The 25,085-nt window shown below is 42.5% G+C and overlaps 1 protein-coding gene across 1 annotated transcript in view; it reads left to right on the top strand.

The window, feature by feature from the left end:
• The window catches only part of LOC126481892 (sodium channel protein Nach-like), a 190,045-nt gene extending 167,399 nt beyond the window's left edge, over positions 1 to 22,646 (top strand). The window contains exons 8-9 of the mRNA XM_050105850.1: positions 7,129 to 7,371; positions 22,333 to 22,646. Coding sequence (XP_049961807.1) covers positions 7,129 to 7,371; positions 22,333 to 22,646 — 557 coding nt within the window. The remainder of the gene's footprint in view (positions 1 to 7,128; positions 7,372 to 22,332) is intronic.
• Positions 22,647 to 25,085: the final 2,439 nt, after the last annotated feature.

Here is a 25,085-nt window from a genome sequence, read left to right as displayed (position 1 = left end):
AGTGTTCATCAGACAAGGCTATCGTCAGGAGTTCCTCAGGAAAGGGTGACAGGACCACTGCTATTCTCTGTGTACATGAATAAACAGACGAATTTGGTGAATAGCAATTTACGGCTGTTTGCCGACGACACAGTGTTGTACGGGAAGGTGTCGCCGTTGAGTGACTGCAGGGGGTGTGATGCAGAGCAGCTTGCTCTAAATGTAGGGAAATGGAAGTTAGTGCAGATGAGAAAGGAAAACCTCCCTGTAACGTTCAAATACAGCTGCCTGACACAGTCACATTGATTAACGTTGCAAAGCGATATGAAATACAATGAGCACGTCAGGTTGGTAATACAAAAGGCGACTGCTCGACTTCATTCTATTTCGAGAATTTTTGAAAATGCAGCTCACCTATCGCGTATAGAACATTAGTGCCATCCATTATTGAGCACTACTCTAGCTTTTGTTATCCCCACCAGGTGGATTCAGATAAATTTAAGTTTCGTCGATTCACCTAGTGATTACAGTTACCACCAACTTAATTTTTACAATCACTTATTTAGAAAGTGTTATAAGGAAAGCGAATTAAAGGCAGCGTTTTATTGGCTGAACAGTTAGAAGGTACAACAAATCTACTAAAGAGACTGCCTAGACCGGGCTTGTCAGTACTCTTCTGGGGTATTGCTGAGCAGTATGAGATCCTTGTCCGATAGGATTGACAGAGCACATCGAAAAGTTCAGAGAAGGACATCACATTCTGTATTGTCCTGAAATACTGAAGAATAGCACAGATATAACCTACATCTACATCTACATGGATACTCTGCAAATTACATTCAAGTGTCTGGTAGGGGGTTCATCGAACCGCCATCACAACTCTCTATTATTCCAATCTCGTATTTAGAATGAACACCTATATTTTTCCGTACGAGCTCTGATTTCCCTTATTTTATCGTGGTGATCGGTCCTCCCTATGTAGGTCGGTATCAAAAAAATATTTTCGCATTCGGAGGCGAAAGTTGGTGATTGGAATTTCGTGAGAAGATTCCGTCGCAACGAAAAACGCCTTTCTTTTAATGATTTCCAGCCCCCATCCTGTATCGTTCCCGCGATACTCTCTCCCATATTTCGCGATAATACAAAACGTGTTGCCTTTATTTGAACTTTTTCGATGTACTCCTCAGTCCTTTCTGGTAAGGATCCCACACCACGCAGCAGTATTCTAAAAGAGGACGGACAAGCCTAGTGTAGGCAGTCTCCTTAGTAGGTCTGTTACATTTTCTAAGTGTCCTGCCAATAAAACGCAGTATTTGGTTAGCCTTCCCCACTACATTTTCTATGTGTTCCTTCCAATTTAAGTTGTTCATAACTGTAATATCTAGGTATTTAGTTGAATTTACGGCTTTTAGATTAGACTGATTCATCGTGTAACCGAAGTTTAACGAGTTCCCTTTAGCACTCATGTGGATGACCTCACACTTATCGTTGTATAGATAAGGAACAGCAAAGGGCCTATAACACAACCTTGGGGAACGCCAGAAATCACTTCTGTTGTACTCGATGACTTTCCGTCAATTACTATGAACTGTGACGTCTCTGACAGGACATCACATAACTGAGACGATATTCCATAAGCACGCAATTTCACTACGACCCGCTTGTATGGTACAGTTTCGAAAGCCTTCCGGAAATCCAAAAATACGGAATCGATCTGAAATCCCTTGTCAATAGCACTCAACACTTCATGTGAATAAAGAGCTAGTTGTGTTTCACAGGAACGATGTTTTCTAAACCCATGCTGACTGTGTGTCAATAGATTGTTTTCTTCGAGGTAATCCATAATGTTCGAACACAATATATGTTCTAAAATCCTGCTGCGTATCGACGTTAACAATATGGGCCTGTAATTTAGTGGATTACTCCTACTACCTTTCCTGAATATTGGTGTGACCTGTGCAACTTTCCAGTCTTTGGGTACGGATCTTTCGTCGAGCGAACGATTGTATATGATTGTTAAGTATGGAGCTAATGCATCAGCATATTCCGAAAGGAACCTAATTGGTACACAGTCTGGACCAGAAGACTTGCTTTTATTATGGGATTTAAGTTGCTTCACTACCCCGAAGATATTTACTTCTACGTTACTCATGTTGGCAGCTGTTCTCGAATTCTGGAATACTTACTTCGTTTTCTTTTGTGAAAGCATTTCGGAAGGCGGTGTTTAGTATCTCTGCTTTGGCAGCTCTGTCTTCAATAGTATCTCCATTGATATCGCAAAGAGATGGTTTAGCCAGAGCGTGGGAGATGTTTCCAGAATGAGATTTTCGTTCTGCAGCGGAGTGTGCGCTGATATGAAACGTCCTGGCAAATTAAAACTGTGTGCCGGACCGAGACTCGAACTCGGGACCCTCGCCTTTCGCGGGCAAGTGCTCTACCAACTGAGCTACCCAAGCACGACTCGCACCCCCTCCTCACAGCTTTACTTCTGCTAGTACCTCGTCTCCTACCTTCCAAAACTTCCACAGTTTTAATCTGCCAGGAAGTTTCATATCAGCGCACACTCCGCTGCAGAGCGAAAATCTCATTCTGGAAACATCCCCCCAGACTGTGGCTAAGCCATGTCTCCGCAATATCCTTTCTTTCAGGAGTGCTAGTTCTGCAAGTTTCGCAGGGGAGCTTCCGTAAAGTTCGGAAGGTAGGAGACGAGGTACTGGCAGAAGCAAAGCTGTGGGGAGGGAGCGTGAGTCGTGCTTGGGTAGCTCAGCTGGTAGAGCCCTTGCTCTCGGTCCGGCACACAGTTTTAATCTGCCACTAAGTTTCATATCAGCACCCACTCCGTGCAGAGTGAAAATCTCATTCAAGGCATTGATTGATTCTTGCCGCTAACATACTTCACATACGACCAGAATCTCTTTGGATTTTCTGCCATGTTTCGAGACAAAGTTTCGTTGTGGAAACTGTTATAGGCATCTCGCATTTGAAGTCCGCGTTAAATTTCGAGCTTCTGTAAAAGATTGCCAATTCTGGGGATTTTGCGTCCGTTTATGTTTGGTATGTTTGTTTCGTCGTTTCTGCAACAGTGTTCTAACCAGTTTTGTATACCAAGGAGGATCAGCTCCGTCGTTCGTTAATTTATTTGGTATAAATCTCTCAATTGCTGCCGATACTATTTCTTTGAATTTAAGCCACATCTTGTCTACATTTATATTATTAATTTGGAATGAGTGGAGATTGTCTCTTAAGAAGGTGTCAAGTGCATTTTTATCTGCTTTTTTGAATAGGTATATTTTTCGAGGATTTGGGGATTACAGTATTCAATCTCGCTACGACAACTCTGCGTTCACTAATCCCTGAATTGGTTTTGATGCAGGATTATTTGTTGCTAAGAGGTCAAGTGTGTTTTCACAACCGTTAACTATTCGCGTGAGCTCACGAGCTAACTGCTCGAAATAATTTTCAGAGAATGCGTTTAGCACAATTTCGGATGATATTTTATGCGTACCTCCGGAAATAAACATGTGTTTTCGCCTACATATCGAGGATAAATTAAAGTCACCACCAACTATTATCGTACGAGTCATGCACGTGTTTTCTTTGAACCTTTCAGCAACTGTATCATCTGAATTGCGAGGTCGGGAAAAGGATCCAATTATTATTTTATTCCGGTTGCCAACAATGACCTCTGCCCATAATAACTCACAGGAAGTATCTACTTCAATTTCGCGACAAGATAAACTACTTCTGACAGCATCAAACACGCCACCGCCAACCGTGTTTAGCCTATCCTGTAGGAACACCACTAGGTTCTTCGCAAAAATTTCGGCTGAGCTTATATCCGGCTTTAGCCAGCTTTCAGTGCCTATAACGATTTGAGCATCAGTGCTTTCTTTTGGCGCTAGGAGGTCTGGTACTTTCCCAACACAGCTACAACAATTTACAACTGTTATACCAAAGGTTCCTGTATCTAAGTTCTTCCTGAGTTCAGCCTGCAAACTTTGTGACTGAAGCCCTCCTTGTGTCTTCTCGAGACCCTCTAACCTAAAAAAATGAGTTGAATTGGTAATCATCAAAACAAAGGCGTTTGTCATTTAGGCGAGAATTTTTTACGAAGCTACAGTCACCATCTTTCTTCCCCGAACATTCTGTCGACACATACCGACACAGGGGGAAATGGCTATCATGATAAAATAAGGGAAATCAGTGCTCGCACGGGAAGATTTAGGTGCTCATTTTGTCCGCGTGTTGTTCGAAAGTGGAACGGTACAGAAATATTCTGAATGTAGTCGTATGATCCCTGTGTCAAATACTTAAGTGTGAATTACAGAACAGTGCTTTAGGTGTAGATATAGTATAGTGAGCATTACAGTTATCAAAGGCAAATACTTTGAGTGAGTGGAACAAATTTGCTTCCAAGAAATCAAGAAAAATGCAGTTACTCTCTAACGTTTTTCCTGTCTTGCCTTATAACCAAATACTCGCTAGGTATACCTTCACCCTGTTCACCCTAAATGCAAGGGTTGCACATAAATATGGAAACACCATCAGAAATGGAAGCTTCAACATACATGCAGCTGTTAGCCAAACCTGTAGGTTGTGATGTAGTAGCTGGGCACGACTGGCACCTGTGCAATGTCCTCAATACGTTACAAATGTCAGTCGCGGTCAGGACAGAGTCCTGTGTAGATGTGAGTACGTTATGTCGGAGCCATGTGACTTCGACCGTGGGTAAACTGCTGGTATTCGTATGGTGACTGAATTGTTTGGTGTTTCAAGAGGCACAGTATAGAAGATCGATACGGCATACAGAGAAAGCGGGAAAACGTCATCCGCTAAGACACAACATGAACGAAAGTGTGTGTCGAGTGATAGTGACAGACAATCATTGAAAAGGATTGTGACGAAAAATAAGGGGACGACAGCTGCAAAAGTCACTGCAGAACTGAATGTCGCACTCGCGAACCCTTTCAGTACCAAAATAAAGCGAAGAGAAGTCCAGAAGCAGGGATTCGAAGGGGAGCTAGAATTTCAAAACCATTCATGGGTGACGTAAAAATACTTGTAACAGGAAAACGTGGTGCCGAAGACATAAAACCTCTCCTTTGGAGCAATGGAAGAAAGTCGTTTGGTCAGCTGTCTTGTTTCAACTGTTTCATTTTCTGGCCGAGTTTACGTCCAAAGAGTGAAAGATGGTGGTGGTTCGATGATGATTTGGGCAGTCATATCGTGGTACTCCCTGAGCCCACGGTTACTCTCCGTGATGGCATTACTGCCAAGGATTATTATTTTGGCTGATCACTTGCATTCCAAGGTAGAATGTTCGCCCGTGGTGCTGTGTTCTAATCGGCAGGGTGCTGTTCGCAAAGTTCGCATTGTCTAGGACTGGGTACGTGAACACGAGGATGAACAATGTCACTATTACTACACTACTGGCCATTAAAATTGCTACAACAAGAAGAAATGCAGATGATAAACGGGTATTCATTGGACAACTATATTACACTAGAACTGATATGTGATTACAGTTTCACGCAATTTGGGTGCATAGCTCGTGAGAAATTAGTACCCAGAACAACCACCTCAGGCCGTAACAACGGCCTTGATACGCCTGGGCATTGTGTCAAACAGAGCTTGGATGGCGTATACAGGCACAGCTGCCCATGCAGCTTCGACACGATACAACAGTTCATCAGGAGTAGTGCCTGGCGTATTGTGAGGAGCCAGTTGCTCGGCCACCGTTGACCAGATGTTTTCAATTGGTGAGAGATCAGAAGAATGTGCTGCTCAGGGCAGCAGTCGAACATTTTCTGTATCCAGAAAGGCCCGTACAGGACCTGCAATATGCGGTCGTGCATTATCTTGCTGAAATGTAGTGTTTCGCTGGGATCGAATGAAGGGTAGAGCCACGGGTCGTAACACATCTGAAATGTAACGTCCATTGTTCAAAGTGCCGTCAATGCGAACAAGAGGTGACCGAGACGTGTAACCAATGGCACCCCATACCATCACGCTGAGTGATACGCCAGTATGGCGATGACGAATACACGCTTCCAATGTGCGTTCACTGCGATGTCGCCAAACAAGGATGCGACCGTCATGGTGCTGTAAACAGAACCTGGATTCATCCGAAAAAATGACGTTTTGCCATTCGTGCATCCAGGTTCGTCGTTGAGTACACCACCGCAGGCGCTCCTGTCTGTGATGCAGCGTCAAGGGTAACCGCAGCCATGGTCTCCGAGCTGATAGTCCATGCTGCTGCAAACGTCGTCGAACTGTTCGTGCAGATGATTGTTGTCTAGCAAACGTCCCCATCTGTTGACTCAGGGATCGAGACGTGGCTGCACGACCCGTTACAGCCATGCGGATAAGATGCCTGTCATCTCGACTGCTAGTGATACGAATCCGTTGGGATCCAGCACGGCGTTCCGTATTACCCTCCTGAACCCACCGATTCCATATTCTGCTAACAGTCATTGGATCTCGACTAACGCGAGCAGCAATGTTGCGATACGATAAACCGCTATGACGCTAGGCTACAATCCGACCTTTATCAAAGTCGGAAACGTGATGGTACGCATTTCTCCTCCTTACACGAGGCATCACAACAACGTTTCATCAGGCAACGCCAGTCAACTGCTGTTTGTGTATGAGAAATCGGTTGGAAACTTTCCTCATGTCAGCATCTTGTAGGTGACGCCACCGGCTCCAACCTTGCGTGAATGCTCTGAAAGCTAATCATTTGCATATCACAGCATCTTCTTCCTGTCGGTTAAATTTTGCGTCTGTAGCACGTCATCTTCGTGGTGTAGCAATTTTAATGGCCAGTTGTGTAGATCTCAATATTATTGAGCCTTTGTGATCTGCTTTGAAGAGAAGGGTGCGTAATCTCTACCTACCTCCTCGATCGGTAGTTGAACTTGCCACCATTTTGCAGGAAGAACGGTGTAAGATTCCCTTGAAAAACACACATCACATGTATTTATCCATTCGGAGACAGTTGGGAACTGTTTTGAATGCAAGCGGGTTTCCTATGCCTTATTAGGCATGGTAACGTATTGGTTTTTGGTGTTTTCATATCATATCTTTGTCCTATCTTTATGATGCCAAAACAAGTGCTTAGCGGGCTGGCGGTGGTGCGCTGCTCGGCAGGGGACCTGCGCTTCGTGAAGCCGCAGGGGGTGGCCGGCGACGACAGCTCCAAGTTCCTGGACGGCGTGCTGGACTGCTCGCACTGCCTGCCCACGTGCCGCAGCTACTCGTACGTGCAGGAGGTGCGCTACGAGAGCATTACGGCACGCACGCCCTTCCACGGCTACATCGACGTCCACTACGCAGATGTCAGCGCCGTCAAGTACGGCGTCGATCTCGCCTTCGACTCCATGACTCTCATAGGTAAGGACTCGGGTATGAAGCAATCCACAGCTAAAGTTCAGTTTGAAACAGTGGCATTCTTGGTCGAACTTAACCGGACGACAACACACAACGTAGTTCTACGTACAGAATGGTACGGTATAGGTACAGATATTGTGATCTAAGATACCTTAGCACATACCAACTTCATTGTGTTGGTTGTTTTTTTCTCTTGACTTAACAGTCTTCCTGCAAACACATTACATAATTTACTATCTGATGTTTTCTGGGTGGTCGTACCTGCGTCACTTAGCTGATTACGCCTGTCTGTATAGACTTTTCATTTTGTGTCCATGTATCTACAATTCGGCATCTGACCTCCTGCCCACGGGAAAATAAACATTAATGGCTTGCTCTTTCCACAAGTGCCTGGAGGTACCAACCAACCCAAAAACATATTACTCATAAGAGCTATAATTATTAATCTGTAAATGAAATAAATGCTGATTTAATGTTATTCCGTATATTGTCCTCAGTTGCCAGTAAAAATATCTCCACTTATCCCCGTAACACCCTGTATAGCTCCGTCACGTACTACATGAAAGGAAGCGGTGATTACACGTTTCACGCCAGCCGCAGGATACAACAGACAGCAGTAAAACCTCCAATGCTATACACGATCTGTACATCTGTACAGCTAATATTCCTACTCCTCGATGGTGGAATGGAGGAGTAGCCTTATATGCACCCAAACATGCAGTGTCGCTATTACATAAACAGGCTGGAATTTTGGCAAAGCAAGTGGTAAGACCTAACAATACATAAAGCCATTCACTTAATTTTCAACTTCCTTCTGCAGCAACACATTTCAAACGCATCAGTTCCCTTCTCCAGTTTTCCGACAGTCCCTGTTCACTGAGGCGTATGTTTCATGCCAAAAGAGTTCTCTTGCACAGGAATAACCTCTTTGCCTGTGCCTATCTACGTTTTAGCCGCCCTTGCTTAGTCCCTAATGTATTATTTTGGTTCCAAAGTAGCACAGGTCCTTAACTTCCCCCACTTCGTAATCTCCAATTTTTGTGTTAAGGTCATCAGTAACCTCATGCTACTATTTCCTATTGCACTACTGGCCATTAAAATTGCTACACCGCGAAGATGACGTGCTACAGACGCGAATTTTAACCGACAGGAAGAAGATGCTGTGATATGCAAATGATTAGCTTTTCAGAGCATTCACACAAGATTGGCGCCGGTGGCGACACCTACAACGTGCTGACAGGAGGAAAGTTTCCAACCGATTTCTCATACACAAACAGCAGTTGACCGGCGTTGCCTGATGAAACGTTGTTGTGATGCCTCGTGTAAGGAGGAGAAATGCGTACCATCACGTTTCCGACTTTGATAAAGGTCGGATTGTAGCCTATCGTCATAGCGGTTTATCGTATCGCAACATTGCTGCTCGCGTTGGTCGAGATCCAATGATTGTTAGCAGAATATGGAATCGGTGGGTTCAGGAGGGTAATACGGAACGCCGTGCTGGATCCCAAAGGCCTCGTATCATTAGCAGTCGAGATGACAGGAATCTTATCCGCACGGCTGTAACGGATCGTGCAGCCATGTGTCGATCCCTGAGTCAAGAGATGGGGACGTTTGCAAGACAACAACCGTCTGCACGAACAGTTCCACGACGTTTGCAGCAGCATGGACTATCAGCTCGGAGACCATGGCTGCGGGTACCCTTGACGCTGCATCACAGACAGGCGCGCCTGCGATGGTGTACTCAACGACGAACCTGGATGCACGAATGGTAAAACGTTTCTCGGATGAATCCAGGTTCTGTTTACAGCATCATGATGGTCGCATCCGTGTTTGGCGACATCGCGGTGAACGCACATTGGAAGCGTGTATTCGTCATCGCCCTACAGGCGTATCACCCGGCGTGATGGTATGGGATGCCATAGGTTACACGTCTCGGTCACCTCTTGTTCGCATTGACGGCATTTTGAACAGTGGACGTTACAGTTGAGATGTGTTACGACCCGTGGCTGTACCCTTCATTCGAACACAGCGAAACCCTACATATCAGCAGGATAATGCACGACCGCATGTTGCAGGTCCTGTACGGGCCTTTTTGGATACAGAAAATGTTCGAGTGCTGCCCTGGCCAGCACATTCGCCAGATCTCTCACCAACTGAAAACGTCTGGTCAATGGTGGCCGAGCAACTGGCTCGTCACAATACGCCAGTCGCTACTGTTGATGAACTGTGGTATCGTGTTGAAGCTGCATGGGCAGCTGTACCAGTACACGCCATCCAAGCTCTGTTTGACTCAAAGCCCAGGCGTATCAAGGCCGTCATTACGGCCAGAGGTGGTTGTTCTGGGTACTTATTTCTCTGGATATATGCACCCGAATTGCGTGAAAATGTAATCACATATCAGTTCTAGTATAATATGTTCCTCCAATGAATACCCGTTTATCATCTGCATTTCTTCTTGTTGTAGCAATTTTAATGACCAGTAGCGTACTTTCGTCTTTCTTCGATTAAATCTCAATTGAGTAGACTGTTTATTCCAGTTAAAACTGTCCCATAATTCATCTTAACCTTCACTGAGGCTACCACTGTCGTCACTGAATGTTATCAACGATATCCCTCCGTCCTGGGTTTTAACCTCGCTCTTGAACGTTTCTCTTATTTCTACAACTGCTTCTTCGATGTATAGATTGAAGAGTAAGGGTGAAAGATTACTGCCTAGTCTTTCTCCTTATTTTACTCGAGAGCTTCCTTCTCGGCTTTCCTTTCTTATTGTTCCCTTTTATTTTACACTGTCGAACGCGTTTTCCGTGTCGAAAAACCATATGAACATTTCTTGGTTTTTCTTCGCTCATGCGCAACGTCAGAACTGCCGCTCTGGTGCCTTTACCTTTCCCGAAGCTAAATTGATCGCCATCTAACAGACTCTCGGTATTATTTTCCATTCTTCTGTATATTACTCTTCTCATTAACTTGGATGCATGAGCTGTTAAGTTGATTGCACGATAGTTCTCGCATTTATCTGCCCTTGCTACCTTCGGAACTGGATGGATGATATTTTTCAGAAACTCTGATAGTATGTCTCCATACTCTTAAATTCTTCAAACGAACGTGAACAGTCGCTTGGTTGCCATCTCCACCAATTATTTAAGAGTTTCCGAAGGAATGTTATCTACCCCTTCTGCCTTATTTAACCGCAAGTATTCCAAAGCTCTATTCTACTCGAACTAATACTGGATCTCCTATGTCTGACATTTCTACTATTACGTCATCGAACAAACTCTCCCTAACGCACAGACCTTCAATGTAGTCTTTCCACATATCCGATCTTATCTTTGCGCTTAATAGTGAAATTCTCTATTGCGTTCTTAACGGCGCATTTCAGCGGAGGCTGTTTTAACTTTTCCGTACGCCGAATTCTTTCTTCCGATGATCATTTGTTTTTCGATTTCTTCACTTTTTCCCTGCAGCCATTTCTGGTTGGATTCCCTGCACCGCCTACTTATTTCATTCCTAAGTTACATATATTTCTGAATTCCTGATTTTTTTTCATATTCCATACTTCCTTCTTTCGTCGATCACCTGAAGTGTTTCTTCTGTTACCCAAAATGCCTTCTGTCTGTCAAACTTCCGCGATTGAACTTTTTTAGAGATGTCCACTCCTTTTCAACTGAACTCTCTACTGTGGTACTCATTATCGCAGCATCTGTAACCCCAGAGACGGCAGTACTTTCCCATCCCAGTTCTTTGTACACTGATTCTTCCGAACGAGTCTTTTAAATTTAGCCCACTCTTCATTATTAACAAATTGTCATTCGAGTCTACATCGGCTCCTGAGTACGTCTTACGTTCCAGCGTCGGAAGCTCTCTCTGATCATTATGTAAACCATCTGATATTTTCTAATATGTCCAGGCCTCTTTCTAGTATACCTTCTCCTCTTCCGTCTTTGAACAGTGGTTTCGGTGTTACTAACTGAATGTTACCACAAAAAATTCTTGTTACCAACCGCATATTCTCCCGTAATCCTTTCTTTCATTTCTTTTCTTACTACCGCGCTCCATTCCCCTATGATTATTAGATCTTCATCTCCATTTACGCACTGTATTACCCGCTCTATACCCTCAAATATTTTCTCTATCTCTTCATCTTTTGCTTGCGACGTTGGCATGTTTGCATGAACTGTTGTTGTCGGCGTTGGTTTGCTGTCGATTGTGATGAGAACAAACCAATCGCAGTACCTGGCTCTCTGCGCCACCTTCCTGTTCATAACTAATCCTACTCCCATTAAACCATTTTCTGCTGCCGTTGACATTACCCTATAGTCGCCTGACCAGAAATCCTTTTCTTCCAACCATTTTACTTCACCGACCACCACTATATCTAAAGTTAGCCTTAACATTTCCATTTTCACTTTTTCCATCTTCCCTACCACGTTCAGACTTCTGATATCCCACGCCCCGATTCACATAATGTTATCCTTTCGTTGGTTACTCCATCTTCGTCTCGTGGTCACTTCTGCCTTGGCATTCCCCTCCCGGAGATCCAAACGACGGACTAATCCGGCATCTTTTGTCAGTGGAGAGCTCATCGTGATACTTTTTCAGGTACAGGCCACATGTCCTTGGAAATTCTCTATGTGTCTCAAATGCTGTGGTTTCTATTGCTTATAGTCCTCATGCTGTAGATCACTACTGATTAATCCACCTTTTAGGGGCCCTTTCCCACGCTAAGGAAAAAAGGATACTCTGAAACTTTCTTCGTGTCTCCACCTTCTTTGACAAGGCCGTTCGTAGGATGAGGGTGAAACCTTATACCGGTAGCGTTCGATCCCCATAGATACTGAATTTTATTCAAAGTTTCAACCACGAAAGAGGCTAGATGCGAACCCAGAACCCAGTAAGTTTTGATTGCTATTCTAGTACGCTACCTCCAGACTACGTGTCATCCACTTATATTAACTGTTAGTCTGGTAGAAAAACATAAGGAAAAAGCATGGGAAAGCTGAGAATAGACCAACAAGTGCACTTTCCAAAGGTTCAATGGACGATCTAGATGAAACTTGGCGGGTACGTAAAGGAAGCGAAATAATGCAATACGTATTTTTGTTTGTGCCAAATTTCACATTTAAGACGTAAAAAAACAGTCCGAAAGTAATGTGGCGTACTAGGTTTAAAGCGAATAGCTACTAAACCGTAACATATAACCAATAAGTTTCATATAAAAGTTAAAATATAACTAACGTTCTCAAAAACTGTCATTTGAAAAAATACTAAAAATTTGCAAATCACCCCAACACTATTAATAGATTTTGCGAAATGTAAACTTTTGGTACAACATAAAGAAGCTTTCACGTCACATACAGCCATATGTAAAAAGGTTTGTATCTGTAACAACATTTATGTAAAATAAGTTGACCAGAATGTCCTGTCGGAGAATGTGCAACAGCCCTAATTAAAGTACCTAAATGTTCATTATTATTCTAGTTATTTGTTGTACGTTTATTAAAAACAATAAACAACACATTATTATGATAGAAAATCGTTACAATAATGATAATCTGTGAACAAATGCTTAAAACTTAAGGTTTCTGTACAGCGTGCACACAAAATGAATAACATTTCTTCACATAGTACACACGATAGACAAGACAACAAAAACTAAAATCCAGTAGGTGTCGCAAATTGTGGTGAGCGATCCTTTAAATATCCTGATTTGTACCAGGCCTATTTCAGTATACTGGAAAATACCTCAGCAAAGAGAATTGACTATGTACTAGTGACTGAATCTTGATTATGTTGTTTCTGAAGTGCAGATTGACATTATAATTATACAGCAGAACTAGATCTGAAAATCTTCTCACACAGTTCTTCCAATATCGAAAACCGTATACGTCTAACGGCTATATCTACCCCGTCGAGCCTTTTGGAATCACCAAATGAACCAGTTCCTTGTCCTCAGGAATGACACTCAAAACAGTCCTGTCACATTGACTCCCCCAGAAATCTATCAAGAAAACAGATTTTTCTCCCGTAAAGGGAGAGAAAACTTCCGTCAGCTATCGTCTGACTTGGTCAGGCGTTAGTTCCCCAGATTTCGATGCGGTCAAATCATCATTGGGGTTCAAAAAGAGATTCTTTAATTCTAGTTCCAAACTCTCCATTAGTTTCTTTTAAAACTATGAAAAGAGAGGTAAGCAGTTCGCCAGCTAATGAAACTGTAGGCTGAATCGTGCAACTATGAGTAATTGGTGAAAATGACTGCACCATGGATTCAGTTTTCTTTGCACCCTTTTGGAACAATTTACGTCCAGGGTGCAACTCCAGGTTGAATCTGTTCTCACCAGTTTGTACGTATTTTCAGCCCCTAAAACGCTGACGTGCTTCTTAACTTGCACTACAAATCGTAAAATGACACTGTCGAGATAATTTTTATCGTTTGCACGGTCCATTTATAAACTTTGTTATTTTTCGAGATACAGTTCCGTGCGCCTTTTTAAAATTCAGTAGGCATTTGGGGATTGCCTTGAAATTATGTAACTTAATTTCCCTGCTCATTTGCAAGACCCACTTTTAGAGGTCTGTATCATGGATAACCAGTCGATAATCCATAGACTCTAGTACTTATTGTAAAGTCGAGCAATGTATCACTTTCATCGATGTTCTACTGGCATAACTTTGCTATGATTGTACTGCACGGATGAAAGCAACCTTTTCCCTTTCCTTCCGTTTTTCCAAAATTTAATAGCAAATTTCTTGTATTAGAAATTTAATTCGTTTTCTGAAGAAAGGACATTGCCTGGGATGAGGACCTCCTCATGTGCTTCGATACACAACCATCGTCAATCATTGCTATGTCATAGAGCTTCGAGTCATCAAACCACAGCCCCTTGTCTTGTTCCATAATGTCGAGTATCCACCCATGCTGCCACAAATCGATGCTGCAATGATGTCTTTCAATTCCACTTCCTGCGAACTGATAGAACTCTCAGGGAATTCCATACTGCTGAAATTATTATTTAGTATTCGGCATATATTAACTGTGTTAACGGTTGGCATCTTCCCTATTTGCAAACAGATATATTTTATACACAATACAAAGTCTCCCGTAAGTTCGGCGATAAGTATGTTCAACGCCAGAGGCTCGATGAATACTGACAAGTACAGGCAATCCGAAGAATAAATCGAAGAGACGTCCGTGTTGATGGCCACCACGTCCAGAAATCCGTAGAATGAGTAGTACTGCAAAGCGCTTTCCGCCGGCCGAAGTGGCCGTGCGGTTAAAGGCGCTGCAGTCTGGAACCGCAAGCTTGCTACGGTCGCAGGTTCGAATCCTGCCTCGGGCATGGATGTTTGTGATGTCCTTAGGTTAGTTAGGTTTAACTAGTTCTAAGTTCTAGGGGACTAATGACCTCAGCAGTTGAGTCCCATAGTGCTCAGAGCCATTTTGAACCAAAGCGCTTTCCGTGAGAGACAGGTCCTGAAGAGTATAGCAAGGTCCAGAGGTCGTCCAGCGATGTAGAGTTCCGTAGTAGTAGCAAGACTGCTGCACACCTGTATGTAACCTGAGTCACCAATGAGAAGACACCAGCACAAGCAGCAGGCAGCAGATCTGCGATGTGGTCTATGGTATCGCCAACTCGCGGTACAGTCTTGTACCCGATGAGCTATTAGTTGGCGAACCTCAGTAGACTGCACCCGCAAACTGCAGCGTCTCTGGGCTACGGCAAGCGAGAAGTGGTACCGGATAATGCCAGGCCCTGGAGCTGGTGACAGAGTATGTTATCATACCTTGTAATCCTTTTATAATCTTCAACTAAAGGTCTTGGAACCAGCTATTAACCTACGAAACAAGTCCTGGGATCACCGTCGTTGTGTCATGAGGAACTTGTCGCAGCGACTGTTTTGGGCGGATAGCGCGTCAAATGGTTCAAATGGCTCTGAGCATTATGAGACTTAACATCTGAGGTCATCAGTCCCCTAGAACTTAGAACTACTTAAACCTAACTAACCTAAGGACATCACACACGTCCATGTCCGAGGCAGGATTCGAACCTGCGACCGTAGCAGTCACGCCGTTTCAGATTGAAGCGCCTAGAACTGCTCGGCCACCGCGGCCAGCTGATAGCGCGTCGAACAGTGGGTACTCGAACGCATCGCCCCTACAAACAGACGTTCGCTAACGGTACGTACGTTGTTTGACTGTTTGTGAGATGTTCGCATCGAGAGCCTACGGAGATACACCGCGAACAGAACTTCATTTGCACGATTCAGCCGTCACTTTCTAGCTGTCAAATTGATTATCCTCATTTTCATAGTTTTAAAGGAAACCAATGGAGAGCGTCGAATGAGAATTCGAGAATCTCTTTATGAAGCATCGAAAACTGAAAAGCTAATGTCTGACCAAGTCAAATGATATCTGACAGACTTTGTCTTTCCCAGTGCTGGAGAAAATTCTTCATTTTATGTGTATGGTATAAAAAAGATACGGTGTAAGCATTTCTTTATTGTACCGTTATTGTAACAATTTAGCACCATAATAACCGGTTACTTATTTTTTCAAATTACAAAATACACGCATGTGAAACAGTAAACTATACAACATAAAAAATTGATTCACAACGTGATATAGCAATTTAAAACATAAACCAAAGTAAGTAAAACAAATAATTATAATAATAATCAACGTTTAGATTATTTAAATACGTAAGTTACACATATTCCGACAGCACACTGTGTACAACTTATTTTCCAAAAATGGTATTACAGAAACAAGCTTTACTATACATGGATGTATGTGGCGTGAAAGCTTCTTAAATTTAGGTTGTAACAAAATTGATTAATGGTAGTGGAATAGTCTGCAAATTTTCAGACCTTTTCAAAAGCTGATTATACAGTTTTCAAGAACAATAGATACTTTTAAGCTTTTATTTTAAAAATAATTATATTTCATGGTTTTGTAGTTACTCCCTCTGAACCTAATGTGCCAAATTACATTTCGGGGTGTGTTTTACCACTTAAAAGTGAAACTGGGCACAAACATAAAAGTGCGTATTGCATTATTTTGCCTCTTCTACACACCCGCCAAATTTCATACAAATCTTCATTCATCTTTTTGCTAAACAGTTATAGAAATCATTAAATTTAACACTTTACTCAGTAATTAAATAATTTTGACAAAATAGTCACCAATTATACAACATTAATAAATATGAACAGAGACTTTGCGTGCCGTAAGTTAAGAAACATCAGTTAACTGGGAAGGCACTTAAATCCAATGAAAACAAACCCAGTTAGTAAACTACAATTATAATATTAATTTAATCTTCTGTAACAATCTGGAACAGAATTTTATTATAGAGAACAACCTAAGGCTTCAAAATCATTAGAGCACAAATCAAGGAGGCGAAAACATATGTCACTAGAACCAGAAGAATTACCATCACCTAAACATGTGACTTCGGCTCCACATGTGGCAATCTTATTGAAACCAACAGCAGTCCATGAATGACGTAAGGTGCCAACCGCGCAGGCTACCCAGCTGGACTCGCGGAAAACAAGCAACTCCCCCTTTCTCTCTCTCTCCTCTCTCAACCATGAAGCGATACTATTCTCCTCCGTGCTGACAGTCGGCTGTTATCTTCATCGCGAAGGCGCCTAACTTTTAGCTTCCCCCCTCCCCCCCCCCCCCCCAATCAACGCCAGAGTGCGCCAATACCTGTCTACCACGCCCTAGCGAACAAAGAAAGCACTTAGGCGAACAATCGACAACCAGAGAGCCACAATGGCTCAGGGAATAAAGAAACATGTAAGTGAAGTTTATCCAGAACGGATGCAATTGAATTGCATCACTGTTCGTTTATAGGGTGTAGAATAATAACAGCTACCAGTCACAACAGAATGTGATTTTATTTAATACACAACCGCTCGGTTGGTTTTACATTCAGTTACATGCCACAATTATAAATTACTTGCTCTCAACTCTAACAAAAGAAAAAAATTGGATTGTCCTCCCACATCAGAACAAATATTCTATGACAGGGTGATAAACCCCACCACTATCGCATTTGACAAAAATGAAACTGAGTTACTTGAGGAGGGCCTCGAACAGAAAATGCCACCATTGTTCAATAATAACAATGTCAACTATTTAATTGTCTGCTCCGAACTGGCATGTGACTCAGGTAAAATGAACAGATAAGTATAGGCTTAAAATCAAGATATCATACAATAAAACCCACAAAACCAAAAAACACACAATTGTTCAAAAACTGACTCCAGACTGTTTAGGAATATCAGTAGAAAACTATCTGAAAACAAAGTTTTGGTTGTGAAATCTGACAAAGGAAACTGAACTGTTATTATGTGTGAATCTGAATATATCAACAAAACTTTGGAATTTTTTCATAAGAACAACATACATGAAATACAGAATGAACCTACACCTAGATTTCAAGCACAGCTAACGAAACTATTGAAATCTTCTGATTTCCTGTTATCTGGCTCCGATCTCCTAAAATACCTTGCCATGAACCCGACACAAACGAAAATTCGTTAAGTTTCATGTTTCTATAAATCTTACAGTTAACTCAAGAAATGGCCCAGCATATTTTATCAGGAAGAAGCTAAAAGACATTCTCATTAATTTTTATACTTATGAAAAGAATGTCTCGATTAAGAATAGCAATGATCTTATAGAAGATCTCAAAGACATACCAGTTCCAGAGGGTGCCCAATTTGCTTCAGTAGGTATAGTAAATCTTTACATCAACATACCAACCCATGACACAAACCAAATAATTAAAAACAACATATCAAGGCATAGAAAGCTATTCTAAGGCTGAGATATATGAACTCACTGAACTGCTAGAGCTAGTCCTGTCACATAATTATTTGTCTTTTAACAACAAATTTTACAAGCAAGAAGATGGTCTCACAGTGGGTAGCAATCCCTTGCAGACATTTACATTAAGCAATTGAAAATCGATTCTTCAAGTCCGAATTTTTGTTTGAATAGAAAATAATTTATTACAGAAGGTATGTCGATGATACTATTATCCTGTTCAATAGTAGAACTGAGGAGATTGAAAAACTTACAGATTCTCTCAGTAGAATGCATAACAACATTAACTTCTTTGTACAGCAATGTTCTTGATCTTACAATCTCTAACATAAATAAAAACCATTTCTTTCAAATTTACCAATAAACCACCGTCAGTAATGTTGCCAAGTGTCAGTAATGAGCTCTGATCACATAACTGAATGTGAAACCAAGTGTAGATGGACACAAGCCAGTTTGTGGATTAAAGAAAATCGCTTTCTGTTGTGACTGGTAGCTGTTATTATTCCACACCCCAAACAAATCTGAGCATTGACTAGTCTAAGAGATCTCTGTACTTGTCATTAGGGCATGTTCTATGCATCATGAAGGCATCCATACCAAGAGTAAAACAGACTTAGGCAGATCTGTAACACGATTCCTCCGTAATTAGTCTCGAACGACCTGTAATTAACATGTGTAGGGTTTTTGTACATATCCATTGCTTGATTTTTGCTACGACCTCGACAACAAGATATCCAAAACTTTCCACGATACCCCACTGAAAAGTGCTCGAGCCGAATAGAGTTCGTGGCATTACCTGTCACTAAAATGACGTTAAATACAGTCGTGAGGCCAGGTGACTTTTGAGGAAAATAAAGAAAATACGTCGTAACGGGTGTAGCAACACCCATCTGTGAAGTGGGCCAAGAGTGTTTTGCGATCTGTTGATCTCTCAAATAACTGGTTCTTTGGTGTGTTCGAGAGCTGCTGGAGTTAGTAGTAATAGATACAACATCTTTATAAAGATAGGAAAATCGCTTTCATTTCAATTGATCTCTGTAGAACCTTCTACAATTATCTCCTGAAAATAAAATGCAAAAACAATATTTTTTCACTAGCAGCGATTTCACAGAGACGGTTCAGCAGTAAAATTTTTACATGGTATGATATATCGAAAATATTTACACCGCTTAATTTTCAGTCGGTTTTTAAATGATACTGTGCTCTTAAATCTCCGTAAATCACCAGTGTTAATCTTAAATAATGACTATTTTCCAATATGAACGGGAAAACAGTAGAGTTTGTGATATATTAAAAGGTTTGTTTGAACACTGCAGTGGTCTACTACGTATCGTCCTATTGAACATGGCATCCTCTCCTATCTTTGAACTGACTTATGTAGACAGTTAGCCTACAAGAGTTGAAATAAATCATAAATTAGAAAAAAGTCCTTTTACCGACCAGGGATCGAGCCCTGGACCTTCGAACATTAGTCTACCAATAACAACGAACAATAAAGTAATTTATATGAGTCTTCAACAAAAAAACAACTAATTCTTAAAATGTAAATTTAATTTTATTTATCATTGTAGCGTATACCGCAGTCAATATTAGTTATCTTACTGATATTTTGTTTCAGCAGTATTATGATCTGCTCATTGGAAGTTTTCATCATGTGAATATTCTGTTTCCAACAAACATTTTGCATCAAACTAAGAAATTATCAAAATTTATTTTTAGTAGAGTTATCTTTTTATTATCTACGGCAGGAGAAATAGTGTAAGTTTAAGAGCCGCTGAAGGCGAACTTCAGTCAGCTGCGACATTTGTTTACACCATATAAAAAAAAACTCGACACCGAGTCAATAGCTGCTTTTTTCCTTACAACCTGCAGAGCACCATTAGACAGGACAAGCAGCCTCTGAAACGGAGTGATAACTCTCGTGACTTCATTAAACTGCACGTGTGATCTGTTGTGTAGGCACTTTTTTCCCTAACAGGGGAGCAGTTTTCACCAGCAGAATAGCAAGCGTGCGCGCAGCAAAGCGTACAGTATTGACGTCCAATTCCCAGCTGCTTCTGGCAATCTTTCGAAAATGATTCACACTTGAGCAAAATTTCTTAGATAACTTGATGTATTATTGATCCAGGTAGAATATTAAGGAGCTTTAGATTGTTTTCTGAGACACATTCACTATAAAAATAGACAGTGCAAAACAGATCTAGTGTTACATTTACGAGTGTGACTATTGCTTTCAAAATTAGTTTTTGCCAGGTTTTTATTATGTCACATCCTTCTCTATCTGTCTGCCTGTTTGGTACAAATTTTTCAATTGATTCTAAACGAACTTCCTGAACAGCTAGATTCTGGAAATATTAATCATAGCTCAGAACTGGATGACAGTGCAGTATTAACTCACTTTCTTGTGAAGTCTGTTATGTAGAGGTGGGGGTGGGGGTAAAAAGTTTGGTAACGCCTAACATCTCGGCTGCCTTTCAAGACTAGCGTCTTGTGCAGATAGTAACAGAATGTGTTCCAGGTAGTACATGAGCAGATAGGCACGACTGAGAGAAGAGTGGGGAAAGAGGAGATGGATACCATTATCTTGTCTACTTGTCTGTTCGTTACAAATTTTGCAGCTGGTTTTAAACTAAGTCGTTAATGAGCTAGAGTCTTGAAACTTCGACATAGCTCAGAACTGAATGGCAGTTCAACATTAACTGGCTTTCTTGTCTAGTGTGTGGGAGAGTGCATACATTGTGCTCCGTTGGCATTGCCCCCTTTTCCTGTTCCAGCAGCGAATGGTTCACGGTAAGAAGGAAATTTTACTGGTGTTTTTGCGATACATACGTAGGAGGAAGTAATATATTGGTTGAGTCAGGTGAAGAGTAGCTGAAATTAGTCTGAAATTTAACACACGTTTCTGTTGTTCAAATGGCTCTGAGCACTATGGGACTTAACATCTGTGGTGATCAGTCCCCTAGAACTTAGAACTACTTAAACCTAACTAACCTAAGGACATCACACACATCCATGTCAGAGGCAGGATTCGAACCTGCGACCGTAGCAGTCGCGCGTTTCTGTTGTAATCTCATCAGAATGGTCGGGTGGAATCCGATTTCAGTAGGTAAGACCTGATGGTAGGGCTCAACTGTGATGCGGACTCCACGAAGCCATGGATTCAAGTTGGCCAGCCACCGTGGACGAGTTAGCTTTAAGTAGTTCTAAGTCTAGGGGACTGATGACCTCAGATGTTAAGTCCAATAGTGCTTAGAGCCATTTGATCCAAGTTGTCAACAAGGCACTGGGCAAGCTGTTCATGGATCCATAATGGTATGAGTTGTGTTTACGTGGAATGGACTGGGTCCTCCGTTACGTTCGGCTACTTGGAGACCATTTGTAGCCATTCATGGACTTCATGTTAAAAAACAACGATGGAATTTTTATGGACGACAATGCACAATGTCAGGCCACAATTCTCCACAATTAGTTTGAAGAATATTCTGGACAGTTCGAACGAATGATATGGCCACTTAGTTCACCGGACATGACTGTTGTCGATTTATGGGGTATGAGCCACGCTGCACTGCGCCAGGCTGAATTAGATCCGACACCATATTAGGAGGTATTTCATGACTTTTGTCGCCTCACTGTACCTGTAAGACTTAAAACGAAAAATCTACATCTACATCCATACTCCGCAAGCCACCTGACGGTGTGTGGCGGCGTATGCAATAGATAATAGTAAGGATGTGAACTATTGGTGGTTCACTTAGTTTGTTGTGTAATAGTAAGGATGTGTAACATTCATGTGTCATTTATATACTACATGCACCCCTCGTTTCTGTTTTTAATCTTGTGGTTGTTCATAGGTAGCGCCTATTAAAAATTCACAATCATGTCTATCTACGTGTGATTAGGTACGTATATTGGGCTCCGAAAAATTATTTTATACTTTTTAAACCGATTTAAGAACGCAGTGCATTAAAAATTCATTTTTATTTAAATAATTGCTTCTGCATCATAGTTAGCGAGGAATGTGCGTACTGGAAAGCCCTTGTCAGTTACCTTAGCTATTTAGAATTGAGCACACAGGAGACAGTAAGAGAGTTACATTGGGCACTGTGCTGTGCGACGCGTTGGCTGTGCAGTGTGGTTCGGCGGCATCCTGAGCCTCTTCCTGGGCGTGAGCGTGCTGTCGTGCGTCGAGCTGCTCTACTATGCGGCTCGCCTAGCGGACGCCCTGCTGCGCGTACCGCCATTCACACAGGCGTACGGCGTCGGAGGCGGGGGCGATGGAGGCGGAGGCAGAGGCGGCAGGGGCGAAATAAGCGTCTCCAAGCGCCGCCGACTGCCTCCGCAGCGAGTGCTCGTCCAGCCGACAGAGGCTGGCCTGTCCAAGTGGCGCTCTAGCGGCCTGCTGGAACGCCAGGTAGCTGCCAAGCAGGCGCGACTCTTCTACTAGCCTGCGACAGTTATCGGACAGAGTTGCAGAATACCCAACACTTCTGTCCGGCCTATTTGCGGCGTAGTAGTCGTCCGCCGGCAAGTTAACACCTGAAAATTGTAGTTTCCCTTCTCATTCCTACCTTACTGCCAGGAGCTTACACAGCCCGCTGCTACAGAAACACAGCACTTTATTTAAACTGTTCGAGCACAGAAATTGTTTGTCAAAATGAAATTAATTTTCAGGAATTGTTAGTAACAGTTCTTTATTGTGTCACAGACATACACAAAAACTAAAAAATGAGCTTTCAGAGTGATATATTGAAAGGTAAGTGCTAAGGTCTGATCGGGGTAACTCCAGAAAATAGTCGGTAGTTGCCAACCGCAAGGAGGAACGAGTACAATATCTTTGAGTGGGAGGATCTTTGATAGTTAAGAGAGCCGGGCGCGCGCAGTAAAAAAAAACACAGGGAGTTGCAGTAGGTGCCCAGAGGAAGCAGACGTGTGCAGACAGCTTTAAGTGGGAAGTCGCAGTAGGTGTCCAGAGGAAGCAGACGTGTGCAGACAGCTTTAAGTGGGAAGTCGCAGGTAGGTGCCCGGAGGAAGCAGACGTGTGCAGACAGCTTTAAGTGGGAAGTCGCAGTAGGTGCCCAGAGGAAGCAGACGTGTGCAGACAGCTTTAAGTGGGGAGTCGCAGCTAGGTGCCCGGAGGAAGCAGACGTGTGCAGACAGCTTTAAGTGGGAAGTCGCGGCTAGGTGCCCGGAGGAAGCAGACGTGTGCAGACAGCTTTAAGTGGGAAGTCGCAGTAGGTGCCCGTAGGAAGCAGACGTGTGCAGACAGCTTTAAGTGGGAAGTCGCAGCTAGGTGCCTGGAGGAAGCAGACGTGTACAGACAGCTTTAAGTGGGAAGTAGCAGCTAGGTGCCCGGAGGAAGCAGACGTGTGCAGACAGCTTTAAGTGGGAAGTCGCAGTAGGTGCCCGGAGGAAGCAGACGTGTGCAGACAGCTTTAAGTGGGAAGTCACAGCTAGGTGCCTGGAGGAAGCAGACGTGTGCAGACAGCTTTAAGTGGGAAGTCACAGCTAGGTGCCTGGAGGAAGCAGACGTGTGCAGACAGCTTTAAGTGGGAAGTCACAGCTAGGTGCCTGGAGAAAGCAGACGTGTACAGACAGCTTTAAGTGGGAAGTCGCAGCTAGGTGCCTGGAGGAAGCAGACGTGTGCAGACAGCTTTAAGTGGGAAGTCGCAGTAGGTGCCCGGAGGAAGCAGACGTGTGCAGACAGCTTTAAGTGGGAAGTCACAGCTAGGTGCCTGGAGGAAGCAGACGTGTGCAGACAGCTTTAAGTGGGAAGTCGCAGCTAGGTGCCTGGAGGAAGCAGACGTGTGGTGACAGCGTTAAGGTATGTCACTGCCCCTGACCAAACTTTAGCACATAAATGAGAGAAGATATACAACCATTTCAAATTGGTTTTTGTTAGATAATGTTCAGAGTTAGGATCTGTATGTCTAAGGTTTGACGCAGTAAGCGTTTTGTAAAATTTTTTTAAAGAGTGATTCGTGCTACAAAAATGTCTGAAATGGTAGGTTTTGTGTATGACTTAAAATTTTAAAAATATATTGAGATCAACATTGTGTTTAAATCTAACAGCCTGAATCATAATCCACATCCTTTGCTTGTATTGAATATGAAAATGAGTAGTAAAGTAAAGTTACCCACCAACGAAAGAACCAAGTAAACATCAGGGGCAAAAGTTAATTTTCCAGTACCATCTTAATGCCATTGCACAAACGGCATTATTCTCTTAAACTTGATTGCTGAGTCAAATACATGTTGCATTTCTGGCTAAATGGAGGAGTGCAAGAAACAAGTTCGCAGATGCAGTCAGTTGCAGGTTTGTTGAATAATTAATTTAGAACAATCTTATCAATATACTTTCACAAAAAAGGATACAATCTAGGTTAGATACTTTCAATATTTGGAATTAATCTTCGAAACAAGCAATATGCACGTGCACGTTGACTCATTTAAAACAGTTCCGTTTTCTGGTAACCGAATGTTATTAGTAAAGCAAGCAAAAACTGAAGGTATCAACCATGTAGTAAACGCTCTTACAAGTAAGCTCAGTAAATGATCAACGATAAAATAGCTCACAATAAACAACTGGAAAACAGTAGCAATAGCTTTACACAGCAGTCAAAATAACCGTTTGCATTACCCTGATGTCATCATCAAGAATGAACCCATTTCAAACATAAGGGCAACAAAATCACTTGGTATCTGGATACAAAGCGACAAATATATTGAATACATCAATTCCAACTCAGTGCAGGCTTTTATCTTTTGAGGACCACAAAATAAGGCAAAAACAAGCAATCACTAATGAGTGTAATTGTACAAAGGCGTGCCGTCTACGACGTCACTCTCGGGCTTCACGACGCTTCAGACAGCAAGGTGTCGACAC

The sequence above is a fragment of the Schistocerca serialis genome, chromosome 5, assembly GCF_023864345.2.
Source record: "Schistocerca serialis cubense isolate TAMUIC-IGC-003099 chromosome 5, iqSchSeri2.2, whole genome shotgun sequence".
Classification (NCBI taxonomy): domain Eukaryota; kingdom Metazoa; phylum Arthropoda; class Insecta; order Orthoptera; family Acrididae; genus Schistocerca; species Schistocerca serialis.
This window is presented reverse-complemented; position numbering and strand designations above follow the sequence as displayed.